Source organism: Mobula birostris, chromosome 6, assembly GCF_030028105.1.
Source record: "Mobula birostris isolate sMobBir1 chromosome 6, sMobBir1.hap1, whole genome shotgun sequence".
In the NCBI taxonomy this organism is placed as follows: Eukaryota; Metazoa; Chordata; class Chondrichthyes; order Myliobatiformes; family Myliobatidae; genus Mobula; species Mobula birostris.
The window spans coordinates 44,107,748-44,134,160 of record NC_092375.1 but is presented as its reverse complement, the minus strand read 5'-3'; the positions used below and the strand labels follow the sequence as shown (position 1 = coordinate 44,134,160).

Sequence of the window (26,413 nt, the reverse complement as noted above, 5' to 3'; positions counted from 1 at the left end):
GTGAGCCTAGGACTAGAGGTCCCAGCCTCAGAATAAAGGGACGTCCATTTAGAACAGAGATGTAGAGAAATTTCTTTAGCCAGAGGGAAAATGAATCTGTGGAATCTATTGCCACAGGTGGCTATGGAGGCCAAGTCATTATGTTTAAAATGGAGATGGGTTGAGTCAAGGTGTCAGATGTTACGAGGAGAAGGCATGGGAATGTGATTGAGAGAGATAATAAATTAGTCATGATGAAATGGCAGAGCAGACTTAATTGGTTGAATGTCCGACTTCTGCTTCTATGTATGGTCAGACTGCCGGATCACAGTGGATCAGGTAGTATTTGTGCAGGGAAATGGACAGTCGATGTTTCGAGTCAAGACCATTCATTGGATTGAAGGATCCAGATAACAAGTGTTGACCTGAAATATCAACTGTCCATCTCCTTCCAGAGATCAAAGTCAAAGTGAAGTTATCAAAGTACCTATATGTTACCCTAGCAACACTCACTAAGTGCTGGAGGAACTTAGCAGGTCAGGCGGCATCTGTGGAAGAGAGTAAACAATTGATGTTTTGGGCCGAGACCCTTCTTCAGGACTGATACATACTATATGTTACCAAATACTACCTTGAGATTACTTTTTCTTGAAGGTGTTTACAGGGGAAAAAAAGACGTACCAAACAAAAACAAAACAGCTGATTGTGGATTACAAGAGGAATGGAGATACCAATGGGACTGTGGTTGAGAGGGTGAGTAGTTTCAAGTTCCTCAGTATTCACATCACCAATGATCTCATCTGGAATGTACACACTGGCTGTGTGGCAAAAAAAAGCACAGCAGCGTCTCTTCCACCTCAGGCGACTGAAAAAGTTCGGCATGAGCCCCCAAATCCTCAAGACCTTCTACAGGGGCCCCATTGAGAGCATTCTGTCTGGCTCCATCACCGCCTGGTATGGGAACTGCACCAACCTTGATCGCTGGGTACTGCAGAGTGGTACGGACAGCCTAGTGCATCTGTGGATGTGAACTTCCCTCCATTGAGGACATTTATAACAGTAGGTGCATAAAGAAGGCTTGGAAGATAATCGGGGACACCACTCACCCCCAGCCATAAACTGTTTCAGCTGCTTCTGTCTGGTAAATGGTACCGCAACATTGAAGCCAGGACCAACAGGCTACGGAACAGCTTCTTTCTACAAGCCATTAGACATTGTGACGGAAGATTTTTACTCCCTTGTGTTGCGGGACGGATGTATCATTTAAATAATTCAATTCAATTCAAAAATAGAATTTTATGAAAAATTATTCATGAGTAGACAAAGTGACAAACAACTGACAGCTAATGTGCAAATGATGAATTGTGCACATAAAAATGAGTTGTAAAGGATCCTTGAAAGTGAGTCTGTAAGTCATAGAATCAGTTCAGAGTCGGGGTGATTGAAATTATCCTTTCTGGAACAGGAGTCTGATGGTAGTAGGGTAATAACTGTCCCTGGGAGCCTAAGCTTCTGTACCTCCTGCCCAGCGGTAGTATAGAAAAGAGACTGGCCCATTTGGTGGGAGTCTTTAATGATGGATGCTATTTTCTTGTCGCAGCATTCCATGTAAATATCCTCAATGGTGGGAAGGGCTTTGACTGTGATGGACTGGGCTGTATCCACTACTTTCTGTAACCTTCACCATTCCCGGGCACAACTTTCCATGCTGAGCCATGATGCAACTAGTTTGGATACTTTATACTGTGCATCTGTAGAAGATTGTCGGAATTCTTTGTGACATGCCAGGAATGCATAAACTTCTAAGAAAGTAAGGGCACTGTTGTGCCTTCTTTGTGATAACACTTAGTTGCTGGTTCCAGGAAATATTCTCTGATATATCAGCGCCAAGAAATTTAAAGCTACTGCCTTCTCCACTTCCATTCCCGGAATGAGCTTCATCCTCCTGCAGATGATAATCAGCTCTTAGGTTTTGCTGACGCTGAGTGAGGGACTAGTGTTTTGGCATCACTTAACTGGATTTTCTCTTTCTATATTTTAATTAATATTATATAAATTGCATAAATACAAATACAAAATTCATTAGGATACAAATAAGTAATATAAATTGCATTACATTTAAAACACAGTATCCCATATTCCAAATCAATCGTAGAAAAAAAATTGAATTATGAAATGAAATAAGGTAAAATAATTGTATTTTATTAACAAAAATCTACCCCCACCACCAAAATGTGCTGGTTGGTTAAAAAAAAAAGAGAAGGAAAAAAAGAGATACCTTTACAATTAATATTATAATAATAATATAATGGCTCAGATCCATACTTTAATAACAGTTCAAAGATTATGAAAATAACTCAGAAAGGGTCCCCATAACATTAGAAAATCACGTTTTGAACCAGAAATCGAACAATGAATCTTCTCTATATCAAGGCATAACATAACATCAGATAACCATTGAGCATGAGTGGGCGGGGCAGTCTCCTTCCACTTGAGCAAGATCACCCTCCTGGCCATAAGAGACATAAAGGCCAATACCCGCAAATTAGATGGCTTCAGTTTTGTCGCGCTATCCTTGACAATACCAAACATGGCAGTCAAAGGATTGGGCTTAAAAGTAACATTGAAGAGTACAGAAAAAGTTTGAAATACATCTTTCCAAAATTTTTCAAGGCTCAGACATGTCCAAAACGTATGAATTAGTGTGGCCATTCCATTAGTACATCTGTCACAGTAAGGGGAAATATTTGCGTAGAAACGAGAGAGCTTGTCTTTAGACATATGAACTCTATGTACCACTTTGCATTGTAATAGAAAATGACGAGCACATAATGATGAAAAATTAATCAATTTTAAAATAATCTTCAGCTCTCTTCAGATTTGAAAATCTGTAAATCCTTTTCCCAGTCTCCTTTAATTTTGTCTAAATAGGCCTTTTTCAGTCCCAATAGCAGACCATAAATGTAAGATATTGAACCGTTGTCAAAGGGTTTCAGATTAAAAATTGTATCTATTATCCTTATCTGGACTTGTAGGAAATGTATGTAATTGAGATCTTTAAAAATCTCTAAGCTGTAAATATTGAAAAAAGTGGGTATTGCGAAGGTTAAATTTCGTTGAAAGTTGCAAAAAAGAAGAGATTCTCTCCATCAAACAAATGCTAAAATCGTTTAATACCCTATCTATCCCATTCTTTGAAAGATAAGTCAATTAAAGATGGTTTAAAAAACAATTAGAAAAGATGAGGCTCGAGAGGGAGAATCTCAATAAACCAAAATGTTTTCTGAACTGTAACCAAATCCTCAAAGTATGTTTGACCACCAGATTGTCAGTTAGCTTATTTAAAGATAAAAGAAGTGAGGATCCAAGTAAAGAAATAATGGAAAATTTCATAATAGACTTGACTTCCAAAGAAACCCATATAGGGCAATTCTCATGGTTAATGTAATATATCTAGAACGTAATATTTTGTATATTAATTGCCCAATAATATAAGCTAAAGTTGGGTAAGGCAAAGCCACCATTCTGTTTGTTTTTTTTTGAAGGTGAGCTTTATTTATAAGAGGTTTGGTATTCTTCCATTTATAAGAAGAAAGAATTGAATCCAAAGAGTCAAAAAAAGTTTTAGGAATAAAAACAGGCACAGCTTGAAAAGAGGTATATAAATTTAGGTAAGATATTCATTTTAATAGAATTAATTTGGCCAATCAATGATAGATAGAGAGGCGACCAACTAGAAAGTGCTTTTTTAACTTAATTCAATAAAGTTAAAACATTTTCCTTTAATAAGTCTTTATATTTCTTAGTAATTGTTACTCCTAAATACATAAATTGTTTTTGTTAAATTTTAAAAGGAAGGTTAATATTAGTTGGTATTAAATTGTTTAAAGGAAACAGTTTACTTTTATGTAAATTTAGTTTATGTCCTGAGAACTGACTAAAATTAGTCAGTAAACGAAACACAAATGGTAAGGAGGTTATAACATTAGATAGAAAAAGCAATAAGTCATCAGCATAGAGCGACACTTTATGGATAGTACCTCTCCTTAAAATACCAGTAATCTCTTTAGACACTTGAAAAGCAATTGCTAAGGGTTCTAATACCAAATCAGAAAGCAGAGGGCTCAAAGGACAACTTTGTCTAGTTCCACAGTGGAGTTTAAGGGGTTTAGAATTCTGAAGATTAGTAAGGACCCGAGCGGAGGGAGATAAATAAAGTAATTTAATCCAATGAATAAAATTAGGTCCAAAATTACTTTTTTCTAAGGATGTAAATTCTATTCAACTCTGTCAAAGGCTTTCTCTGCATCCAAAGATATCACACATTCCGATATTTCCTTAGATGGAGAATGCATAACATTTAACAAAGGCCATATATTAAAATTGGAATATCGATTTTTAATAAATCCTGTCTGATCATCCGAAACTATAGAAGATAAAATATTTTCAAGTCTGCGATCCAACACTTTAGATAAAATTTTAGTTATCAAAACTGAGTAAAGAGATAGGTCTATACGAAGAACATTCAGTAGGATTCTTATTCTTTTTGAGAAGAAGCGAAATGGAAGCTTTGTAAAAAGGACTGCGGTAATCTTCCTACCTTAAAGGAATCTGTAAGGGTAGAACATAAGTGTGGTATAAGGGAGGAAAAAGCCTTATAAAACTCTGCAGAGAATCCATCGGATCCTGGGGATTTCCCAGAATGCAATTCTTGAATAGCCTGAGCAATTTCCTCCTGGGAAATGGGTTAATCCAATTGCCTACGATCATCTATTGAAAGATTAGGAATATTCACTTGATCTAAAAAATTATTCATTGCAATATTATCCTTAACAGAGTCAGAACTATACATTTTGAAATAAAATTCCCTCAAAGTGTCATTAATTTCAGAGTGGTCACTTGTCGTATAACCATATAACAATTACAGCATGGAAACAGGCCATCTCGGCCCTTCTAGTCCGTGCTGAACTCTTACTCTCACTAATGTCCCCATTAATTTTAGGTATTTCTTTAATTTGCCACTTGGCTAAAAATGGCTTCAATTGATTAACCGGTAGCTTACCAGTTTTATCTCCGTGAATATAAAATTGACTTCTATCTTTTATAAGCTGGCTTTCAATAGGATGGGTGAAAAGAAGATCATATTTAGTTTTGGTTTCAATACGTCTCTTATATGTTTCAGGGTCGGGTATCGAAGCATATTTATGGTCCAGTTTTAACTGAATAGCTAGTTCGTTTCTCTCTTTGTTAGCTTTTATAATGATATTTGCAGTATAAGACATAATTTGACCCTGGATATATGCTTTAAAAGTATCCCATATAATAAGACAAGATGTCTCTTCCGAAGTATTTTCTTCAAAAAAAAAGAGTAATTTGATTTTCCATAAGTTTTAAAAAGTCCTCATTGGATAGCAGAGTTAAATTAAATCGCCAAAATCTACTCATAGGGATAGAACCAGGGAGATTTAAAGATAGAAGTACAGGAGAGTGGTCAGAAATAGCAATCTCTTTATTTTCGATCGATTGAACCAATGGAATCATTTGACTGTCAATAAAAAAATAATCAATCCTGGTATAAGAATGATGGGCATGAGAGAAAAAAGAATACTCCCTGTCCGTTGGATGAAGAAAATGCCAAACATCAACTATACCACATTTAGTTAGAAAGGGTTGGATAAACAAAGCTGATTTATTAAGTGTGGCTGGTTTGACAGATGAGTGATCTAATACTGGATCTAACCAGCAATTAAAATCTCCTCCCATCACAAGACAGTAAGTACACAAATCTGGCAAACAATCAATTTACTGTCTAAACTCCCTGATACAATAACAAATCGACCATTAGGATCCAAAACAACTGTATGCTGAACAAAGGAAGCTATTATCTACAAAAATCAAAACTTCACGTGATTTTCCATCAAACGAAGAGTGGAACTGCATACCCTTCCACCGAGTAAACAAATGTAAGCTATCACAGTTGCGTATTTGTGTTTCTTGTAAGAAAATAATGGGTGCTTTTAATTTTTTAATATAAGCAAACACTTTGTTCTGTTTAATGGGATGATTCAGCCCTTTCATATTCAAACTAAATAAGTTAGTATTTTGAACCATTTTAAATAGAAATCATTATGTAATTAAAATATCTGGCCATAAGTTATAAAAACTAGAAAGCAAACCGTAAGGTAAGGTAGTCAAAGAGGCAGTCATATAACCGACCCAACACAGCTCCCAGGGAGAAATAGGCCCTACTCCCTCCCCCACCCAAAGCAAGAAAGCTGACCAATAGACAATCAGCGAGCTAACAACTAAGTTCCCTCCCCAAAAAATCCTGTTGACAGAAACTCCGATCCTACAAGGTCAAATATGTCCCTACCAAGACACAACATAAAAAGAAAAATAACTCAGAATTCAGAAATATAAAAGGATTAGTTTAAACAAATTCAAAGAAAGCTGTGTTAAAATAAAGCCTCAAAAAGGGATATAATAAAAAAGTATTAAAAAAATGCAACAAAAAACAATATACGAACAACCAAAACATAGGCTTATTGAAACCTTATTTCAAATTCATATTAACAGAGGAGAAAATTGATCAACTAAGAAATATAACAGTTTTAGGCTTCATCCTTCAGAAACTCCTTTGCGTTTTCAACCAACTTTATTCTTTTTCGCAATCTGTTTTCTTCAAATCAATACTCAGATGGGTGGGAAACAGAAGGGATGGTTTAGATTAGATTAGATTAGATTATGAGGACACTCAGTCCTCGTTTATTGTCAATTAGAAATGCATGCATTAAAAAATGATACAATGTCGCTCCAGAGAGATATCACAGAAACACAGGACAAACCAAAACTAACATAATTATAACATATAGTTACAACAATGCAAAGCAATACCGTAATTTGATGAAGAGCAGACCATGGGCATGGTAAAAAAAAATGGCTCAAGTCCCGATAGCCCCATCATCTCATGCTGAGGGTAGAAGGGAGAAACTCTCCCTGCCTCCAAGCGCCGCAAACTTGCCGATGAGTTGGAAGCACCGGACTGCAGCCAATTCTGAGTCCGTCCAAAAACTTCGAGCCTCCAACCAGCCCTCCGACACCGAGCACCATCTCTGCCGAGTGCTTCAACCCCGCCCTGGCCGTCGAGCAACAAGCAAATCCGAGGACTCGGGGCCTTCCCCTCTGGAGATTCTGGATCACACGGTAGCAGCGAACAGCAGTGAAACAGGCATTTCAGTAGTTTCACCGGATGTTCCTCCGTGCTGTCACGTCTGTCTCCATCAAATCAGGATTGTGCACAGATATCATTCACCGGAGTGGCTGCTGCGAGCTGCGTCGCGCCTCCATCTTCTCCTCCTTCATAAGGTGCAAATCCTTTATTATAAAATTCCGACATAACTTCTTTATATTTCATATGATCAGCCGTAACTTCAGGCGAATAATCTTCCACAAATCTGACCTTGTAACCATGGAAGTCAATCATTCCTTGTCGACGGGTATGGCGAATTAAAAGGTCTTTATTATGAAATTCATGAAAACTTAGAGTGACCGACTTGGGTCTCGCAGCCGACGACAATGGCTTCGAAGTCGGCGAGTGAAAAGCTTGATCAAGCTTCAACTCAGAAGTCAGTAGAACAGGGAGTAGCTTTTTCGGAAAGTTTGCAAAGAACTTTGTAGGGTCAGTGCCTTCAATTGATTCAAGACCTAGAATTCGCAAGTTATTTCTCCTGTTTCTATTTTCTAGACTGATAATCCTTTTCATAATTTTTTCATTGGTTAAGGATAACTCTTCGCAGAGGTTAGATGTATCTTCAACGTCCTCTTCAAATGTCACCAGTTTTGCAGTATTTTCCTGAATTCGGTTCTCGTGCTCAGTTAAAGTTTGTTGGATTGTATCCAATTTGCCATTAAGCTGTTGAAACTCCTTGGAGAATTCAGATTTTTGCCGTTTAAGGAAGTCACTGATTGATTCCAAAGTGACTGGGGAATCGTCTTCTGTTTCTCTTTCTTTTGCAGAAGCTTTTGCTCTTTTCCCAGCCATAGTAAAGCAGTATTAAAGTATTATAATAAGGTTTCAAAAAAAACTCTGGTAGGAGACAATAAGGTAAAAAGGGAAGGAGTAATCTAAAATGTTGATACTCCATCAGCTGCCAGCAGGGCTCTCGTGACTCAACCAGATTTTCAGTCTCTCTAAAATTCATCAGAATCTTTGCTTTGGCCAACAATAGTGGTGGAGAAGTTATAAAGTATGTGTTGAGTATTTAATATTTCAGTAATATTTGAGTAACATGTTGATAAATCATTCTTTGCTTAAATAATTTATTACCAGTTGCATGTAAAGGTATGTAACTAGTATACGTCATCATGCCACCATGTGATATGTGCATGCTTCACTTAAAGTAAACACAAAGATACACTTCAGGTACATTATTTTGGATTCCCTTGTTTCAATTAGTTTTTAAGTTTTAGAGTTATAAAACATAACAGTACATGTTTCCCCCGCCATCCAAAGGTAGAGTGTTCCTATGAGACGGTTCATAAGCTGGAATGTTGTAAAGTGAAGAAGCAATTACCATTTATTTATATGGGAAAAATTTGTGAGCGTTTGCAGACCCAGAAAATAACCTACCTAATCATGCCAAATAACACATGAAACCTAAAATAACAGTAACATATAGTAAAAGCAGGAATGATATGGTAGATACACAGCCTATATAAAGTAGAAATACTTTTCTACAATCATTGCCGCACTGTTCTCCATAGCGAAAATCTCATGCAAGCGCTCTCGGCAGAAACATGGTGCAAGCGCTCTTGGCAGAAACACTCTCTCCAGTAACCCTTAAGCTATGAAGCTGCCAAATCATACCAAATAACACTTAAAAAATACACAGCCTATATAAAGTAGAAATAATGTATGTACACTGCAGTATCACTTACCGGAATCGAGAAGACAGCGCCGAGCACACTGATGATTGTGTGTTAGGCTGGGTCGTCGGAGGTTGGGGTGGTGCAGTGATCCCCAACCTCCGGGCGGCGAACTGATACCGATCCGCAGAGAATGCAGCTGTAGCTGGGACGCACCAGCACATCTTTAAGAAAAAAGCCGAAATAAACAAGCTAATTAATTAGGTGCTGCCCGGCACGTAAATGTTGGCCCAGATCAGAGGCAGCGTAATTGACAATGGCCTCTGATCTGGGCCGACATTTACGTGCCGGGCAGCACCTAAAGCTTGTTTATTTCGGTGTTTTTCTTAAAGATGTGCTGGGTGCATCCCGGCTACCGCTGCATTCCCTGTGGCAATGTATCGGTCCGCGGCCTGGTGGTTGGGGTGGTGGGATACTGGGGTGACATCTCATCGTTGTCTGTTTCCATCAGGGCAGGCAGGTCATCTTCTACTATGTTTGCTTGCCTCGATGTCGAAGTTTGAGGTTCATCGTCTGCTGTGGCTGATGTGGAAGGCTTGAAAAATGATGGCATGCTTGACTGCTTAGCCTCATGCATTTTACTATCATACAGTTCTTTGTAAGCACTCAAAACCGTCCTGCAAATATGCCCTAAACCGACATACCCTTTCAAAATTAAAGTTGTACTATTCTGCAATCATTGTGGCGAAAATCTCATGCGGTTGCTCACATTCAGTTCCTGGACAACTTCACTTTCGGTCCATTCGCTACTGCATGTGGTTTCGATTATTTTCCTTTCCTCTTCCAATTGCATCGGCTCTTCATCTATCTGTTTTTGCTCATGGGATGCCAAACGTCTTTATCATCATCTTCGTCAGCTTCCACAAGCCAAACTCACTTTATTCTTACTTTTTTCACCACGATCGAAACGCTTAATTATGTCTAGTTTTACGCTAAGTGTAACACCCTTACAAGCTCTTTTAGGCTTTTCCGATACCTTAGAACTCATCTTGCTAATGGCTGCTCAGAGGCACATATTTAAGCAAAGCCGGCTAGAATGCAGTTCCGGGAGAGGAGCTTTGCTGCTCGGGGCGCGCGCTGCCTTTCTTCGTAACAGTGAAAACACCTTCTGTTAGCGAAAACAGGTAACTGATAAAGGTCTTTTGTAACAGCGAGGTTTCGTAAAGCGAACGTTCGAAAAGCAGCGGACACCTGTATGCATTTTAAGTTGTTGTGAAGGGAGTGGGGTATGGAGTGCAGATCATTTTAACCATAACATTTCATTACTGCTTTATCTATTACATCTTTTCGTGAGTTAGATGAGTTTTGCTTTATTTTAAAATGTTTTAGTGAATTTTACAATTCAATTCTCTTAATTTTTTAGTTTCAAATCATAGTAATATAAAGCAAGGCAACTAAGTCTCCAAACTGACTGAGTAACCAGCTAGAGTTAGTTGAGTGAAGCTGGGTATATATATTGGTACAGTACAGATATTATGGACTTTAAATCTCTGAACTTAATGAAAAGCACTGTGTATATTTGCATTGGGTTTTTTCGGTAAGCTACTAGTGACGATAGATTTAAAATATTTAAGGTAATGAATATATGTAAGAGGTGACATGTTGCAGCTGTAGTATACTAAGACTACATCTGCCTGCGTTTACACGAATTTTGGTTTGGAGATGATGAGCTGGAATCAGAGATTCTGATCCTATGGTGCACTTGAGAATGAGAGCATTCCTGGTAACAGTGCACACTCCTTTAGTTAATTACTGTATACTTTATCAGTCAAGGGGATAAGAAAGTATGCCTCTGAGTTGGGACAGCTGTGAGGATCCAGGAGTTAGTGTTTGAAGAGTTGCAGTCCCTACACTTGCCCAATGGATACAAGCTTCATTCCAGTCTATGCAGATAGAGCAGAACTTGTAGATGGATGAGCCAACTGCCCCCAGAGTTCATTCTTATGCCTTTGCCCCATCTTTTGAATATTTTCTTGCGGCATGTCTTAGTTTTCAGAAATATTTACATTGCATTTTATTTTGATGTCATGTTGACCTCTGCAAACTTAGAAACAAATCCGTAATATATAATAATGTGGACAATAATATACATGGTCTGAGAGGGATCTTGGGTGCGAATTCATGGCTTCCTGAAAGTAAATGGGGTAGAAGAGAAGTTACCTGGGATACTTGCCTTCATCTGTTGGGGTGTTGAGTATAAAAGTTGGGAAGTCATATTGCAGTTGTCTGAAACTATGGTTGGGCCACAGGAGAGGTTAAACAAATTTTGATAGTTTTCTTTGGAGCATCAGGGCTGAGAGGCAACCTGATAGAAATCTATAAGGTTATGAAAGGCGTGTATAGATAGATAATGAAAATCCTTGACCCAGGGTTGAAGTTACAAATAACAGAGGGCGTAGCTTTAAGGTGCAAGGTGGAAAGCTTAAAGGAGATTTACAAGGAAAATATTTTACACAAGAGAGTGGTAGATGCCTGGAACATGCTGCCAAGTAAAGTGGTGGAAGCAGATACAATAACATTTGTGAGGCATTCAGGTAGGCACGTGAACAGGCAGGAAATGAGAGATGCAGAACATGTGCAGGTAGATGGGATTAGTTTGGGTGAGTATTATGGTCAGCATAGACATCGTGAACCAAGGGGCTTATTCCTGTATTGTACCTTTCTATGTTCCATGTTCTATACATCTGATAGTCTTATATCTAAATAATTTTTGTATATGAATGTGCAGAAGCAAATATTAGAATTTTACACTTGAACGTTATTATTTTACTCTGACCATTTGGTAGATGCTTTAAATGCTCAGTTTACTCTCTTCTAACCAATTGTTAATTTCTTTTCAGGATGATGTATATCTCAGCTGTGGTGTGTTCCTTGTTGCTTGTTCCTGTTGGTAAGTTATTCTCTGGATGAGGTTGATGTTAGATGCTTCAGTAGCCTCCTTACATTGCTGCATTGCTACTCAAGACTATATTTCCACAACATGGAGCACAGGACAAAGAACAGTACAGGCCCATTAGCCCATGATGATGTGCTGACGTTTTAACCTATTCCAAGATTAATCTGTCCTTTCTCACCCACATTGTCCTTCATTTTTCTTTTATCTATATGCCTATCTAAAATATACCTAATGTATCTGCTCCTACCGGGCAGTGCGTTCCATGCACTTAAAATTCTCTTGTGTTTAATTAAAAACCACCTCAGACATACCCTTAGACTTTCCTCTAATCACTTCTTAAACTCAGTCCCTTGACTAACAAAGGCCAACACATCATAGACCTCCTCAGCTATCCTATCAACTTGTGTGGCAACTTTGAAGGATCTATGGATATGGATCACAAGATCTATCTATTCCTCCACACGATCAAGAATCCTGCCATTAACCTTATATTTTGCTTTCAAGTTCAGTCTTCCAAAGTTGAACTTCATCCGCCTCTTCTCAGCCCAGCTTTGCATTGTATCAATTTCCCATTGTAACCTGTGACAGCCTTCTACACCATGCACAATACCACCAACTTATTAACATGCTGTTCCAATTCCACATCTAAGTCATTTTTATAAATATTGAAGAGCAGAGGTCCCAGATCAGATCCCTGTGGAACACCATTCGTCACAGACCTACAGGCAGGATACACTCTATGTACAATCTTCTGCCTTCTGTGGACAAGCCAATTCCAAATCCATGCAGCCAAGATTCCCTGAATCCCATGCTCCTGACTTTTTGAATGAACTTACCATGGGAAATCTTGTTGAATTCCGTACTAAAATCCATATACACTGTGTCCACTGCTCTAACTTCAACAATTAGTTTTGTTGCTGACTCAAACAAGTCAATCAAGCTCATATAGCATGACCTGTTCCTCACAAAACCATGCTAATTATCTCTAATTAGGCTGTGTTTCTCCAAGTGCTTATAAATCCTCTCCAAAAGTTTGCCCATCACTGATGTAAAATCACTGCTCTGTAATTCCCAGGGTCATCCCTATGACTTTCTCCTTGAACAAAGGAATAACATTTGTCATACTCCAATCTCCTGGCATTACTCCTGTGGCCAGTGAGGATGTAAAATCATCACATACAGTAATATTGAAGATCATTTCTAAGACCTTTAATTTTTGCCAAAGAGGCAAATAAGTAAGTGACAACATAATTCTGCCAAAGCTGGTATTGAAAGGCCCAGGGCAAGCATTCAAATTTTGTTAATGTGTGAAAATTTCAGTTGGAGTTTTAAGAGATCTGTGGTTTTATTTCTACCTAATAGACTGTTAAGTTTGTAATCATAATACCACATTACCTTAAACAGTTTATTTTCCATATTGTCAGCTTATGGAATCAACTGGGTCAATTTATATTGAGGCTGTGGTAGAGATCCTTGTTGTTAAGCTTAGCAGTTTAACATGACAATTATTAGTTTTATTGCTAAATATCTAAAAATTCAGTGATCAGGATTTTAACAGTGGTCAATTGTCATTCCAACCTGATAGGACAACAGGTTATGTTCTTAGACTGCATATTTTTCAACCCTTTCTGAATCCAACTCTCAAACCCATAGGGAATGTTACTATACCTCAAGAAATCTGGCCATGACTCAAAACAAATTGCAAAATATAACAACAATGCAAAGCCATGTTATTAACAAACTGAAAATACAGAATATTGCCCTGTTTGATTTTTATTATAGCCTGTGACAGAAATGAAACGAAAGGATGTGGACAGTCAAGTGAATTGAAACTGTGGATTTGTGGTCCCTTTTCAGACAAACTGATTGGGTGAAGTTTTAAATTGTCAGCACAAGGACATGGGCTCAAAGTCAGTAGAGTCCTAGAATTTCCAGATCAGACTCCAATCATGCCATGAGGTTTTGTAGTAATTCTTATCCAACTTTTGTTCAAGCAGAGTGATGATTTTGTGCAAGTTAGATCTGCTGGGAGCAGTGTTCTTCTGTAGCATAGAAAACATCCTGTAAATTATAAATGTGAGTGCAACAGTGTAATGTTAAAACCCAGCAAAGTACAGACTAATATTTAGACAAGAAGGTGTTGGATGGATACAATTAACTTTTTAAAGATAAATGGAATCAATCAAATTGGAGAAACTGGAAAATTCTGCAGACCATCCTCGTCCATTGCCCAAGTTCTTAAAGTGAGATGAATATCAGGCAAGGAATTTTCTGAAAGCAATTTGTAAGTGGAAAAATATACCTTTTTCAGACTTGTGTTAACAATAGAAAAGCTGATCAGCTGAAACGTAAGTGAACGTTTGAATTTTTTTTTTCGAGAAGGTTTTGTTTATAACTATTTCTATCCTTTATTCAGGTGCATTCAGAGTTGAGTGTGAGCAGGAACCAGCTGCAGAAATTGGAGGATCTGTCACCTTCGAGTGTTCATTTGATTGCAATGGCCAATGTACTCCAGCAGTGAAATGGGAGAAGAATCCTGGCTCTGAAATTTTATATGAGTACAAAGAAAGTAAAAGTGATTTCAGCAACCAGCATGCCAACTACTCAAAAAGAATTCAAGTTGATGAAAATTCAATCAATAACGGCAAAGCATTTCTTACATTGAAGAATGTTAATCTTTGGGATGAAGGAGATTACATGTTGTTTGTTAGCACTGATGGTGGATATGGAAAAGCAGTTGTTCATCTGCCTGTTTGGGGTATGCCACATATCTTGCTCTGCTCTCAGTGAGGGTGAAATACACTTTAGTTTCATTTTTTTAAATTGTAATGACAATAGTGGCAAGAAATAAAAGGGTATGTTTTACTGATTAACACTACCTTTTACAGAAGACAGCAGCCTAAAAATATTAAAGCATTGTGTTGCATTAAAGCTCATTGTAACCAAGTCTCTGAATTTGAAATAGGGTGACTTGGCCAGAATTATCAGTTGAAGGTCAGCGTGGTTTTTCCTGGAAATAGTACCAAATGCAATTTACTCCTTGTTAAATCAATTTTCAATTGCACAGTGTTGGAAAAAGTAGCAGCACTCTGCTGTTAGGCTCTGGCAATTAAAAAAAACATCACTTGTAGCAGTAAAACACATTTTTCCTGAGTTTATCAATGCCATCATTGGGTATAGTCAAGGTAGAGGTTGATAGATTAGTCAGTGCATGAAGGGATACTGGGAAATGGATGTTGTATGCTGGAATGGCGGAGCTGACTTGATGTCCTATTTCTGCTCCTATATCTTACGGGTCTTATCATCTAGACTGATGCAGTGGCATCATAGCTGACAGAGCTAATCAAGTCCTGACAGACATAGTTACTAGATCTTTTGCAGGTCAAGTGAGCAACCCACCTGACCTTCCTGTAACCAGTCTATTTGTTGCTGATACAGTTTATAAGCTGTTGGTGACAAAGCCCTGTGTTCAGATTGAGGATACAATTATGTTGCATGTTCCGTAGTTCTATAACATTAAATTGGGCAGCCTTAGCACAGTTCAAGCAACACACACAAAATGCTGGTGAAACCCAGCAGGCCAGGCAGCACCTAGTCGACGTTTTGGGGCCAGACCCTTCAATCCTGATGAAGGTCCTGGGCCCAAAATGTCAACTGTACTCTTTTTTTTCTCTTTCCCATAGATGCTGCCTGGCCTGCTGAGTTCCTCCAGCATTGTGTGTGCGATGCTTGGATTTCCAGCATGTGCAGATTGTCTCTTGTTTGTGTTACCACAGTTCAAATCTGCCCAGTTGTAAGCACTGCCAGCTTTCAGAGTGCTAGGATTATGTTCCACCAGAATCAGTAACGTTGTATTTTAACCTAAGGACCAACCTATGTTCAGTGAGTGATGGATATGGACATCCCAGAATATTATTAGGTAGAGCTCAAAAGGAAACATCCATCAGGTGAAAATACAATATAGGAATGTGGGCTAGGTCATATGCTACAGACAGTATTAAGTTATCACTTGATAGAACACAGTTATATCTCTTCAGAAACAGTTGGACAGGTGCACAGATTGGAAAGGTTTAGAAGTTTATGGACCAAAGACAAAACTGGTTTAGCTTGGAGGGAGCATATTGGTCAGCATGGACCAGTGGGGCTGAATGGCCTTTTTCTGAGATAAGTAAAAGTCTTTGTAGTTTTACATCATACATCATGAATATCACCATCCTTGATGAGAAGGCAACTGTGAAGACCAAAGACAATACTGAACCATCTACGGTCATCTTCTGAAATAGCACGTGTATGATTCTTCTCTGCCTCCTCTTGAGGTCTTTACCATCTGTAAACTAGTCTTCGGTTATTTTCATTCATTTCTTCATTCAATTAAGTTGATGGGCAATGATGGTAAATATGCCAAATCCCAGGCTCTCTACCGCAGCTGAGGGCAAAGTGGAGAGACCTTTGCAGAAATTACACCCTATCATCTTTAGGTAATAAAGTGACAAACATTTCCCCATAGACTGAACGGTATAAGAACAATCACATAATTCTGTAAAGCTTATGACTCTTCCCTGATACCTTGGCATTAGTAGCATTTCTACAAGAAAAACACACTTAGAAATAGTTTTATGAGTAAAAATAGAACTATATTTTGGTTTGATGGCAATGGATGGAAAACCAAAACTGTTAAACAATATACGAATAGCTAAGGCTTCTAGCTAAAGGTGTGAAAATGCAGTATTTAATATTATAGCAGTACCAGATCAGATATGAAGTGACGACAAAGATGGAGTTCTGCCCAGTAGCTATTAAATTTATTTATAACACCATCACATAACAGCCTTTTATAGAACAACTATTGCTAGTCTCTAGTCCCGAAGGAATGGTGATTGCAGAATTCACTGTTTGGTTTGACTGGAACCCACATGGCACCAACTATTCCCTGGCACTGCATCTAGTGACTATTACTGATTTGTATATTGTATAACTTCCATTTCTATTTGAACTGGCTATTTAGTATGGCTACTTGACGAGGAGTCTTAAAAAAAAATTGATGAAATGTTCCTTGAACATCTTGTGAGTGATCCTGGCTCAAATACATCGAACACTCTTCTGATAACTCATGCAACACACATCAAAGTTGCTGGTGAACGCAGCAGGCCAGGCAGCATCTCTAGGAAGAGGTGCAGTCGACGTTTCAGGCCGAGACCCTTCGTCAGGACGTCCTGACGAAGGGTCTCGGCCTGAAACGTCGACTGCACCTCTTCCTAGAGATGCTGCCTGGCCTGCTGCGTTCACCAGCAACTTTGATGTGTGTTGCTTGAATTTCCAGCATCTGCAGAATTCCTGTTGTTTTCTGATAACTCATGGTCAGTTTCTTCAGTAGGACCTGACAAGTGAATCTTCCAAGTTGGCCCAGGTGAATGTTGAAAGCTCAATTTCATTCATTTAAACTATTACAAGGGATGAAGTATAGCTTAATGTTATTCTAAACTGGTATCTGCATACTTACTTGGCAAGATTATTATTTTCCTGTGTGTGCTGAATGCATCGGATCACTTCAGCACAGCACAGAAGAAAAGAGTTTGGAGGATTATTCACCAATGAAGGTGCTTGCTCAGTCATTGCTTCATTTGTTATAAGAAGGAAGCTAAGATGTGCAGGTTATTTTCAGTTGCAGCCCAGTTTATTTAAACTTAATTCCTCTATCAAGAAAATCTGCCTGAGAATGCATGTGGAATCAATATAGAAAAAGTGCCATCTTATTTATTTATAAACTTTATGTACCTACGATGCTCACGGAACAATGTGTTTATGAAAACAAAGTAAGCCAATGGAAAGGAGTCAGACCATTGTCTTATTTTGTTGCACATTTTGGGTAACTTTCAACTCATTCCAATAGATATTTATTTTCTCCAGAATATACAGATCTTGATTATCAGCAAAGTATAGGGAATATCTTAAATATATAATTTTGCAGAGGGTTATTGCTTTTCTAAAAACTGTAACATTTTGTATTGAAGCATTTCTGTGTGATTTGTGTTCTTGTTGACTAGCTGTAATTTGTGTTACTTTTATCTTGGTAGCTAGTACAGATGGCATCCATGTTTTCTGGGATTCCGATTCAGATGTGCTGTCATGCCGGTCTTCAGGGTGGTACCCTGCTCCAGAAGTTACGTGGAGGGACCAGCGTGGGAATGCATTGGCAGTGCATAATGAAATAAAATTGAGGGAAAGTGATGGATATTTCAACGTGACAAATGATTTGAAAGTAATTGATAAGGTGAATCACTATATCTGCTCCATGACTCATCGATGGATGGTCAAGCCTACGCAGACTCGAGTGATATTCTCAGGTAGGTTTATTTCTAAAATTGTTACTTTTGAAAGTGTTAAATGAACATAATAAGCAGTAAGTATATCAGTACATCTTATAAAATTATACAGTGGATTCTAGTTAATTGGGCTTTCAGTTAACTAGGGCAGCTGTTTATTTAGGACAACTATTAAGACCAAAAACTAATTGAGAAAATAGCCAGGTACCCTTTGTTTGTTTGTGACACCATGCCCCTTAATTAGGACAGGAGACTTGCTGAACAGGTTCTAACTAGCACTTGTGTGGTTGTTAGACGCTACATCATGCTTAAGGGTGAACTGTTTTTAAATAGCATCAGTTTTGTGTGTTTGTGTTCAAAAATCAGTGATTTTTGTCACTGATAGTTGTCAAGAAATAAGCAGTCAGGCAATTCAGAACTATTTTGATCAGTGAGGTGTCAAGCAAGAAATGGTGGGAGTGAAAAATGAAATTATTTCATTACTTCAACAAGTTAGGAACTACTGAGAATTTGAAGGTATGGGCAGTCATCTTGAATGTTACAATGCAAATGAAGATTTGGAGTATCCATTCAGCAAAAACATTGTATGAAGGCAGTTCATCATCTGCAGTAGGTGTCCGCACTGATTTTGTTCATTGCATACACTGAATGAATTCCTCTGTTGATAACTATTAAGAACCAATACAGAGTTTTATAGTACTGTAGTAGCATTGGTAGTCTTCCAATTTGTTCCATATTTCAGTTAAATACATAATTTGTTACTCAGTTTGTGTTTTTTACACCTTTTTAATGATTTCCATGAAACCTCGGCTAATTGGGGCAGCAGGTTAATTGGGCTAAAATGTACTGATCGTGATGTGCCCCAATTAATGGAACCCATTGTACAAGGAGAAACAAAGGAAGAACAAAAGTGTAGAAACTGAGCAAGGCTGAAAATAGAGGAAATCTGGAAATATTTTAAGTAATGTTGTGTTATTTAATCATAACCTTTTAGTACAATCACTAGAAATTGCATTCCATAGATTTTTAAATCAGAAATTAAAGCCCAGCTTGAAATGTTAAGAAAAGGGCAAATTAAATAATGCTTATTAAGAATTAAGTGATAGTTTTGGGAGAATTCTTGACAATTTCACAAGTAACTGGATTAATGTTTAATTACAATAGTTATTTAAAGTCAGTGCAGAGCTGGCTTAAGTTCAAGTAAATCATTAGAAAAACAGCACAGTGTTATTGAACATAGATTTAATTTTGTGCTGAGTATATTAGTGATTGTTTCCAGGTTACATTGCATTGCATTACATCAGGAATTTGTAACCAGACTTTCTGTTGGAATTTGCACTTGTAGGTTAATATTGCAATGTCATTTTCCAGTGTTGTAACTTGATTTGTCCGAAATGACCATCCTCATTCATTCACAGGTATTCCAGCTTTTACCATTGCTGAACATGCCTCTGTTACACACTCAGTTTTTGTTCTTTTCCAGTTTCCCACATAGCAGTCTGGACGCTGCCTTCCATTTCTGGCGGGTGAACATGATTGACAGAAGCACACTTTGTAAATTTAACTATGGTTCAGGCTTTATGAAGCTCTTAGCGTGACCTAAAGAGAAAATATTTTTTAGGACATCATTCTTGTGAATGATGAGGGTATGCTAGCGCAATAAGTGCAGCTTCAATGAGCATCACTACAAGTTCACAATTAGATAATCATGGGAATTTGGTTATAATGCTGCTATTGAAGGTGTTCTGTTACCCAGTATTGGTTGGAACAAAAACAAAGAAAATGGCATAAAAGCTACAATATGGGAGCCGTTGGAATGTGAGAACACAAAGGAGATGCCATCCAATAGAACAAGCCTAGGTCAGGCTTATGGACAGACAAAAGAAAATGAACCAATATCCCAGAGCCACCTGGCCTGATTTTACATGGATAAAGTGTGTTACCCAAAGTGGTAGGATTCAATTTTGAGTCGGCACATGCCCAGATAGAAGATGAGGTGTTGCTCCCTAATCATGCATTGGGTTATTTTGAGCAGAAGACTTTGTTATCTCTTCCTAACTGCACCCATTGAATCATCTTACCCTGGCCTCCTCTTACCCTATATACTCCCTTTGTTCTGTTCATCCCTCTGTCACTTATCCCATACCTTGACACCAAACTGTGTTCTCCCCTTCTCCAGTTCCAACAAAGGGTCTTCACAATTATATATTAATCCTTTTTCCACTTTCCTGATCTGCAGCACATTTCTGGCACTTGCTGTTTTTATTTTGTATTGAGTTAGAAAGCTTATTTGTTATTTCTAATTATAATTTAAAAACTAGATTTTTTTGCATGCTGAGATTAAACTGTTGCACGCTCTAACAGTTTTGGAGGAGGAACATCAAGAAACAAGAAGTACATTCAGATTCAGATTAATTTATTTATCACATGTACATCGAAGCATACAATGAAATTTGTCGTTTGTGTTAACAACCAACACGACCCAAGGTTGTGTTGGGGCAGCCCACAAGTGTTGCCACACATTCCGGCACCAATATAGTATGTTCACTATGATCAGCAGAACAACCCAAGCAACAACACCAACAACAAAGCAAAAAAACACAGCAAGAGAAGTCCCTTTCTCACCTATCAATACACACACACACACACACACCCCCCTCCAACCCCAGGACTGGCCACCTCTGAGCCTTTGACCCCAGTCCTTGGCCTCGAACACTCAGCAGGCATAGACATTGTGCCTCTAACCCTAGTCCCTAGCCTAGACTCACGAATGTTGAGCCAGCAACTTCCGAACACACTGATCAAGGGGCTTCAAATTTCAGGGCTTCAACCTTCAGGCCCCAATTTTTGAACTCGCTGATTTTGCTCTTTGACCTTTGGTGTTGACCCCAGGGTTGACCAATCACATGGGATGTTCAACTCTGAGCATAGACCTCCAGACTCGCATGGACTTCCGAACCCAGGGCTTGGCGGCCTGGGAGGGTCACCAACCCTACATCTTTGGGACCAGCCAACCACAGTCCTTGACCATGGGGATAGCTGATCTTCATCCTCAGTGCTTCAGCCTGGACTATGACCACCAACTCCTGCCCTCACTCTTCATTTACAGGCCCTAACCTTTATCTCCCCGGCATCTATGCCCCGAAACCCAAACCTGACCTGTAATTGCTCAATGTCCCCAAAACCATTCCTTAGCCTCAAAGGAATAAGTCTGAGCCACAACTTGACAGACATCATTGCTTGGCACCATTTTGACTTGGTACATTAAATTAAGCATATATAGAACTTTGAGTAAATACAAATGAACCTATTTTGGGAAAATAATTCCACTTGAATACAGTACTGCAGAGATGGATTAACTAAATTTGGCACAATTATCTGGTTGTAGATCATGAGAAACTTTAGAAATTGTTAGTAATGCAGAATGACTGACAACTGTTTTCTGGTTTTCACTAACCAAGTGGTTTCCATCACTGAGAATTTTCAGGTAAGGTAACGATTTTGTTGGTAGGAATGCAGAAAACTGAGGAAGTGCACAGTGTAAAATTGAGTGCAATTGTTGTACTGTGTTTTAGAATGATCAATGCTTATTTTAAACCTGAATATGAAATAATCTAAGGCTAAATAAAAGATACAGAATTACAATCAATTTAAGATTATTTCATTATGATAGCCCTGCTGATGTATACACAGTATTAGCAGAATAAATGTTGACTTTTGTTCCCATTTGTATTTTCAGATGGAAAACACCTTATCCGTGTGGATAATGGAGAGAAGCCATCAGATTTATAATTGAAAAGATGTGTTTCTCGAAACAGTCATACGCTCGCAGCAAAACTTCCAAAGTTTATTGCTTCTTAACTATAATAAATCCTTTCGGTGGTTGGATGTATCTAAGGCTGAATTTGGGGGAAATGTAACAAGGGAGAAATGTAACAAGGAATGTCCATCTTTTACCTAAACTTGATTCAGAGTACATTCGGCCCTCCGTATCCGCAGGTTCCGCATACGCGGACTCAACCAACCGTGGATTGAAAATACTCGAAAAAAATTCCAGAAAGTTCCAAAAAGCAAAATTTGAATTTGCTGCGCACCGAGCATTATGCGAATCCACGTGAATGAAGTGATATGCCCTGCTGTAGCCTTCTGCCATTTCACAGATCCTCAGTCTCTGTCCAGCACTCAGTTGTGCACTGTTTACTCTGCGTCTCGTTTGTTTTGCTACTTGTGTAGTGAGTGAGAGGAAGGAGTTTAAGGCTAGTAAGGGATGGCTAGCTGGGGTGGGGGGGGGGGGTAGTGTGGTCCTGGAACCAGTCCCCTGCGGATACTGAGGGATGACTGTAAACTCTTCATACTCTGGAGCTTGTCCGTTTTAATGATGCTTGAATTTCAGACAGGCAAAGAGCAACATGCAGAGAACTTGTGGTCTACAGATCATAAGTTGAATTTCTCCCACCAGTTACTACTTCTTTTGATACATTAAAGGAAGAGATTTTAACCCTGGCCAACCTTACTTACCCTTTCTCTCTGCAGCTGGGATCTTACTGATTCAACTTACTTCCTTTTTGTCTCCAACAGCCCTTTTTAAAAAGTTAGTTGTTACGTGAGCAACTTTTGTCTCCAACCTACCATGGACATTCCACTCCACCCTGCCTGCCCCTCCCTCCTCTCCACCCTGCCTGTCCCTCCCTTCTCTCCACCCTGCCTGCCCCTCCCTTTCTCTCCACCCTGCCTGCCCCTCCCTCCTCTCCACCCTGCCTGCCCCTTCCTTCTCTCCACCCTGTCTGCCCCTCCCTTCTCTCCACTCTCTGCTTAGTTTGTTATTTTTTCCGGTTTTGGAACCTTAATAGGGATGGCTGGATATGCCTCTCTGCTCAGTGATATTATTTGACTTACTGTTTTCTTATTTCTGGTTTTTTGGTTTAAAAACATTTGCAGCTTTGTTAATCAAAATGGCTAATCCAATATATGTTAAGGTTGAACTAAAACTAGTTTTCTTGCTGGATTTTATGGTCACATAGTAAGACCCTTAGAGGTGTTGTTGCAGCATTGGAGTAAGGGATTAAGGAATTACCACTGCTAGTGGAATTGGTAGATGTAGGTTTGGTTTCAATATTTAGGTGAATTTTGTATATGTGTATAGATGGGAGGTGCACGGAGGGCCATGGCACATTGATGGGACTAGACAGAATAAATTGGTCTGGTCTAGATAGGCTGAAGGACATGTCTCTGTGCTGTAGTGTTCCTACTATAAGTGACTGTAATTAACCAAAATTAGAGCAATGTGATTTTATATCTCTGGTAGATGAAAACAAAACTGGAAGAGGTGATAGATTTTCAGGAAGACCACTCATTTGAATCATGGTCAGTGAGTGGTCTCTAAAGTGGGGTAAATTTTTCGGGTTGGAACCAACTCTGTGAATCAAGTATTGTGATTTGTGTATATCTGAAGACTGTTAGGTAAGAGCAAGTAAAAATACTGCTTGGTGGTATGTACAAGTGTACATAGCCATAGCTATATGCTGTATACTGTTTCTACGATTATTACTGAAGAAAGTTCAGTCTACAATTATTTGCAAAGATGGAAACATGAGGCATTTTATTTTACTTCATTTTAATTCCTTTCCTCTTTTCCTGTATTTAAGTGATTAATAAAAATAATTGAATTAATTAATTGAATAGGATTGTGAAATGATTAATACAAGGATCAGGTGTTATTTTGATTAATGTCTTCAATTACATGAAAATCTCCAGGTCCAAATGCAAAACCCTCATGTATTAAGAGAGGGAATTTTGAAAAGGCAGGTTGCACACCACCCTGATGATTTAATTCCTCCTGTATTATCATTGCAAAGTCTAGTTTCTGGAATGTTCAATATCTGAAGCAGGCACTGAGATTTTCTTGCTTTAGAGAGCAGTACATAAGTACATCCTTAATGTTGTAGACTGAGCATGTATACACAAATGCCCATAAATCCATTGTGCAGTTTTCTGGATGATGATCTTGCCTACAATCTCTTTTTACCAGCATAAACCCTAACTAGAAGAGTACCTTTTCAAAAGTAGTTAGTGTTGCAGTAAACGTTGATCTTTGTCACTAATGCCTTCATCATATAAATGAATAAAGAAAAATACATCAGAATCTGATCATCATCTCCATTATTTGATAGTTACAATAAGCCACTTTGAAATGGAATCACATATGTTCCTCACGGGAGAAGCAGCTTAGTGAACACTTAGAACCAGGGAACAATGTTAAGTAGGCACTGAATACTGTAACTGGAGCTAAAACAAAATGTCAAAGAACACCAATGCAGGAAAGATACAGTGAACTTACTTTGCAAACCATATTTCATATCACTGAGATTGACATTCAGGCTGTGAAAGACAGGTTGAAAAAATCCAAGGACATTGAGAGAACCAGCCATTGGTTTCTATGAAAACAGCCCTGAAGAAAAGGACTGCAGCTGTGTTCTTGTATCTGTAATTCAACTCCTGAAGACTCTCAAGCAATGCTCAAGTTCATTCTGAATATATTGCCATCGAATTTCGTCCCATGGATGAGCCTGAACTACTGCTGCTGTCCATAATTGACACCATGGATACATGGAGCCGGTTGTTAAATGAATGACAGGATCATGAAATGTTTTCACCATCACAAGGGAAATCCCTGACCTAGAATCTGCTCAAGTATAAACTCAATCTGGCCTGTTTACAGCCAAGCTATCTGGCTTTTATAGAATACTTAAAGAATTTTCTACACACAACCAACAGGATGCAGAGAGAGTAAAATAGAAGGAAAATACCTATGTAATAATAGATTTTGTTACTGATCAAAGTGGATGAACTTGACTCGTGAACTCTTAGGTCACGATATAAATTCGAGCTGAATAGACTCCCAGGTCACAGTGCATTTTATAAATCACAAGGAATTCTGGACTTCCAGCATATCCCAGGTGAGTAACCAGCAATGTATTATTTTACATATTACAGAAAGCTCCCATTACATTTTAAAGAATGTCAGCATTCTAGCTTGTTTTAGGAAGAAGGAAATAATCCAGCTGTCTCCTTAGTAACAAGGGATATCCCTTTGGGTACTGGTCATCACTGCAGAATATTACTCAGATTAAAATTTTCCGATTCACACCCCAAAGGGGAAAAATGACCCAGGCTGGGAACTTTGCAATTATTTGGCATGCAGCATGGAAAACAAACAGTGAACGCTGCTTTCTCCAACCAATAAATAAAAGGGTTTAATTACCTTTTATCTCTTAGATCGTATCTAATCACTTACAAAGTCAACCTGGTTCTTGATGATTCCATCTTCCTCAATTCAAGAAAATCACATTTTAGCAAGACTCAGCTGTAGAATAATATAAAATCTAAACATTGGTCTTTGAAGTTGAAAGTAAATTTGTTAATGAAGTACATTTACAACCCTGAGATTCATTTTCTTGCAGGCATACCCAGAATATCCATTGAATAATAACCATAATAGAAACAAGACTGCGCCAAATTGGCCTTTCAACCAATGTGCAAAAGACAATGAACTGTGCAAATGTAGGTAGAGAGAAATAATAATGATAATTTAAAAATGATCAAAAAGCAATAAATATCGGGAATGTGAGATGAAAAGTCGTGAAAGTGTGGCATTGGTTGTGGGAACGTTTCAATGATGGGGCAAGTGAAGTTATTCCCTTTGGGTCAAGGGGTGGTTGTGGAGTAATACCTGTTCCTGAACCTGGTGATGTGAGTCCTGAGGTACTTTCTTCCTGAAGGCAGCAGCGTGAAGACAGCATGTCCTGTGTGGTAGATAAATCAAGCAATTTTACATCAGAATTTATAGTAAGTATAACATCTTTCAACTGTGCATTCATTGATTCAACTCTCAGCTGTTTTTAAATTTAACCCAGAATTCTACTTTGGCCACGCAAACCAGTGTTCTCCTGCCTCCTCCTGTTTAATAAGATGTTGTCTGATGAAAGGTGACCAAGCTTACCACTCTGTCAGTAAAGCTGAAGACAGACACATTTCAAGACGTTCTTTATACATTGGTTTATTAGATGTGGTCCAAGGCATTCACAACTGCAGATACAAAATTACTTTTTTAGAAACATAGAAAATAGGTGCAGGAGTAGGCCATTCGGCCCTTTGAGGCTGCACCGCCATTCAGTATGATCATGGCTGATCGTCCTACTCAGAACCCTGTACCTGCCTCCTCTCCGTACACCCTGATCCCTTTAGCCACAAGGGCCATATCTAACTCCCTCTTAAATATAGCCAATGAACT

General features: G+C 38.5%; 1 protein-coding gene across 1 annotated transcript; it reads left to right on the top strand.

The window, feature by feature from the left end:
* Positions 1–625: 625 nt before the first annotated feature.
* LOC140199002 (V-set domain-containing T-cell activation inhibitor 1-like) lies at positions 626–24,265 on the top strand. Its single transcript, XM_072260371.1, has 5 exons — positions 626–732; positions 11,745–11,794; positions 14,217–14,558; positions 17,875–18,144; positions 21,863–24,265. Exons 1-5 carry the CDS (start codon positions 701–703, stop codon positions 21,913–21,915), a joined length of 747 nt encoding a protein of 248 aa, XP_072116472.1. The 5' UTR covers positions 626–700; the 3' UTR covers positions 21,916–24,265.
* Positions 24,266–26,413: the final 2,148 nt, after the last annotated feature.